This window comes from Chrysochloris asiatica, unplaced genomic scaffold (genome assembly GCF_000296735.1).
Source record: "Chrysochloris asiatica unplaced genomic scaffold, ChrAsi1.0 scaffold00029, whole genome shotgun sequence".
Classification (NCBI taxonomy): Eukaryota; Metazoa; Chordata; class Mammalia; order Afrosoricida; family Chrysochloridae; genus Chrysochloris; species Chrysochloris asiatica.
Genome location: NW_006408547.1, coordinates 22868716 through 22870212, shown reverse-complemented (window position 1 = coordinate 22870212; position 1497 = coordinate 22868716). Strand labels below are relative to the sequence as shown.

General features: G+C 38.2%; 1 protein-coding gene across 1 annotated transcript in view; it reads right to left on the bottom strand.

Annotated features, from left to right (window-relative positions):
* ATP11A (ATPase, class VI, type 11A) overlaps positions 1-1497 on the bottom strand; it is a 152888-nt gene that overhangs the window by 31685 nt on the left and 119706 nt on the right. The window contains exon 20 of the mRNA XM_006851545.1: positions 1152-1333. Within this exon, the coding sequence (XP_006851608.1) occupies positions 1152-1333 (182 nt within the window). The remainder of the gene's footprint in view (positions 1-1151; positions 1334-1497) is intronic.

Here is a 1497-nt window from a genome sequence, read left to right as displayed (position 1 = left end):
GAATAGTTTTAAGCTTAGCATAGCTTTATTACTTGCGACAAATAAGGAGACATGGAGATTATTCTCAAAACAATGAACAAAGGATTCTGGGAGTTTGTAGACTACAGTGAATCTGAAAAACTTTCAACCTTTCTGGTTGTTACCACTTTCAGGAAACAAAGTCAGTAAATTTCCTGAAGTTTTTGTTTTTTTCATTTAAATTAGAGTCTTTCCCTGGCCCCTGTCTGTTCCACCAGAATACATTATAATCCATCCCTATGTTCTGCTTCTCAAATAACACAATGCAACAAATAACTGCTTCTTAGTGGAAAAAGTTCAGTTGCCGCTGAGTTAGTTCTGACTCAGGACATTCCACTGTGTCAGGACAGCAGCGTGTACCCGGGGCTCTCCATGGCGGACCTTTGGGAAGGAGACAGGCCATTCTTCCACCTCTGGGTGAACTGAAATCTTTTAGTTAGGAGATGGGTTTCCACTACCCAGGCACTCCTTTTTTAGTGGATTAAACCTTACATAACTTTCAAACCTTATTGTAGAATTATGATAGATTAGAAGCTTTTTCTTTGAAAGCATCTGAAAATCTATCATTGATAATTCACCAGTAATTTTTATTGTTAGATTTTGCACAATTCTACTTCATCATTTTAAATTTATCAAATAATTAATGATCAGATATAAAATCTAAAAAGCAGTGATCTGTATTTGGAAAGAACCAGCAATGAATTTAGAAAAACTCTGAGCTGTCGATTCCGTTCTAAAGAATCATTTAAAAGCAAGACAAAACCTGTATCTTGATTACTCACAACATCAGCTGAAAATACTGTTTCTAGTTTTTTTCTGGAATTATGAATTCCCAGCACCTTATTCACTGACTGTAGCATGTTTTCAGTACATAGATACATGCATTTCTGCCTGGCTGCTCTAACAACGTTGAGCTACTACATTGAAAGCATTATCATTTGGGGTGGGACACTCATAGAAATCCCTAGTTCATGTCCCCTCTTGTGCTGCTCCTCTACAGTATGCCACAAGAGAACCTTTTCTTTCCCAAACAGCCATTATGGTTGACAACATTCCTTTCGGAGGCTCCCTGCACATCCTACCACATTTACACGTTCATTGTTTCTGAACACCAGGTACAAGCTGTTACTTACCGGTCCTCAACAGCTGTAGCGCCGAGCAGAATCAGGTCGGTCTCTATTTGCTCATAGGCGTCTGCTAGCTTTTTTTCTCGATCCTGAAGTGCCACTTTCGCAGCCTGCAGCAGTTTACGAACGCCTTCGTATTCTTCTGGAATCAGTCTTTTATAGGCAACACACAAAGTACGAAGTCCTTCCTATAGAATAAATAGGAACATTTACTGCTGAGATACGACTTTTAGTTGCATCTCAATATCCTATCTCTCTAAATAGAAAGATTAATCAAAGAATTAAAAACCAGTCAACCCTCATGTGAGTTAGTCATTTACAACTGAATTATTTATAAAACTATAAGGAGCTC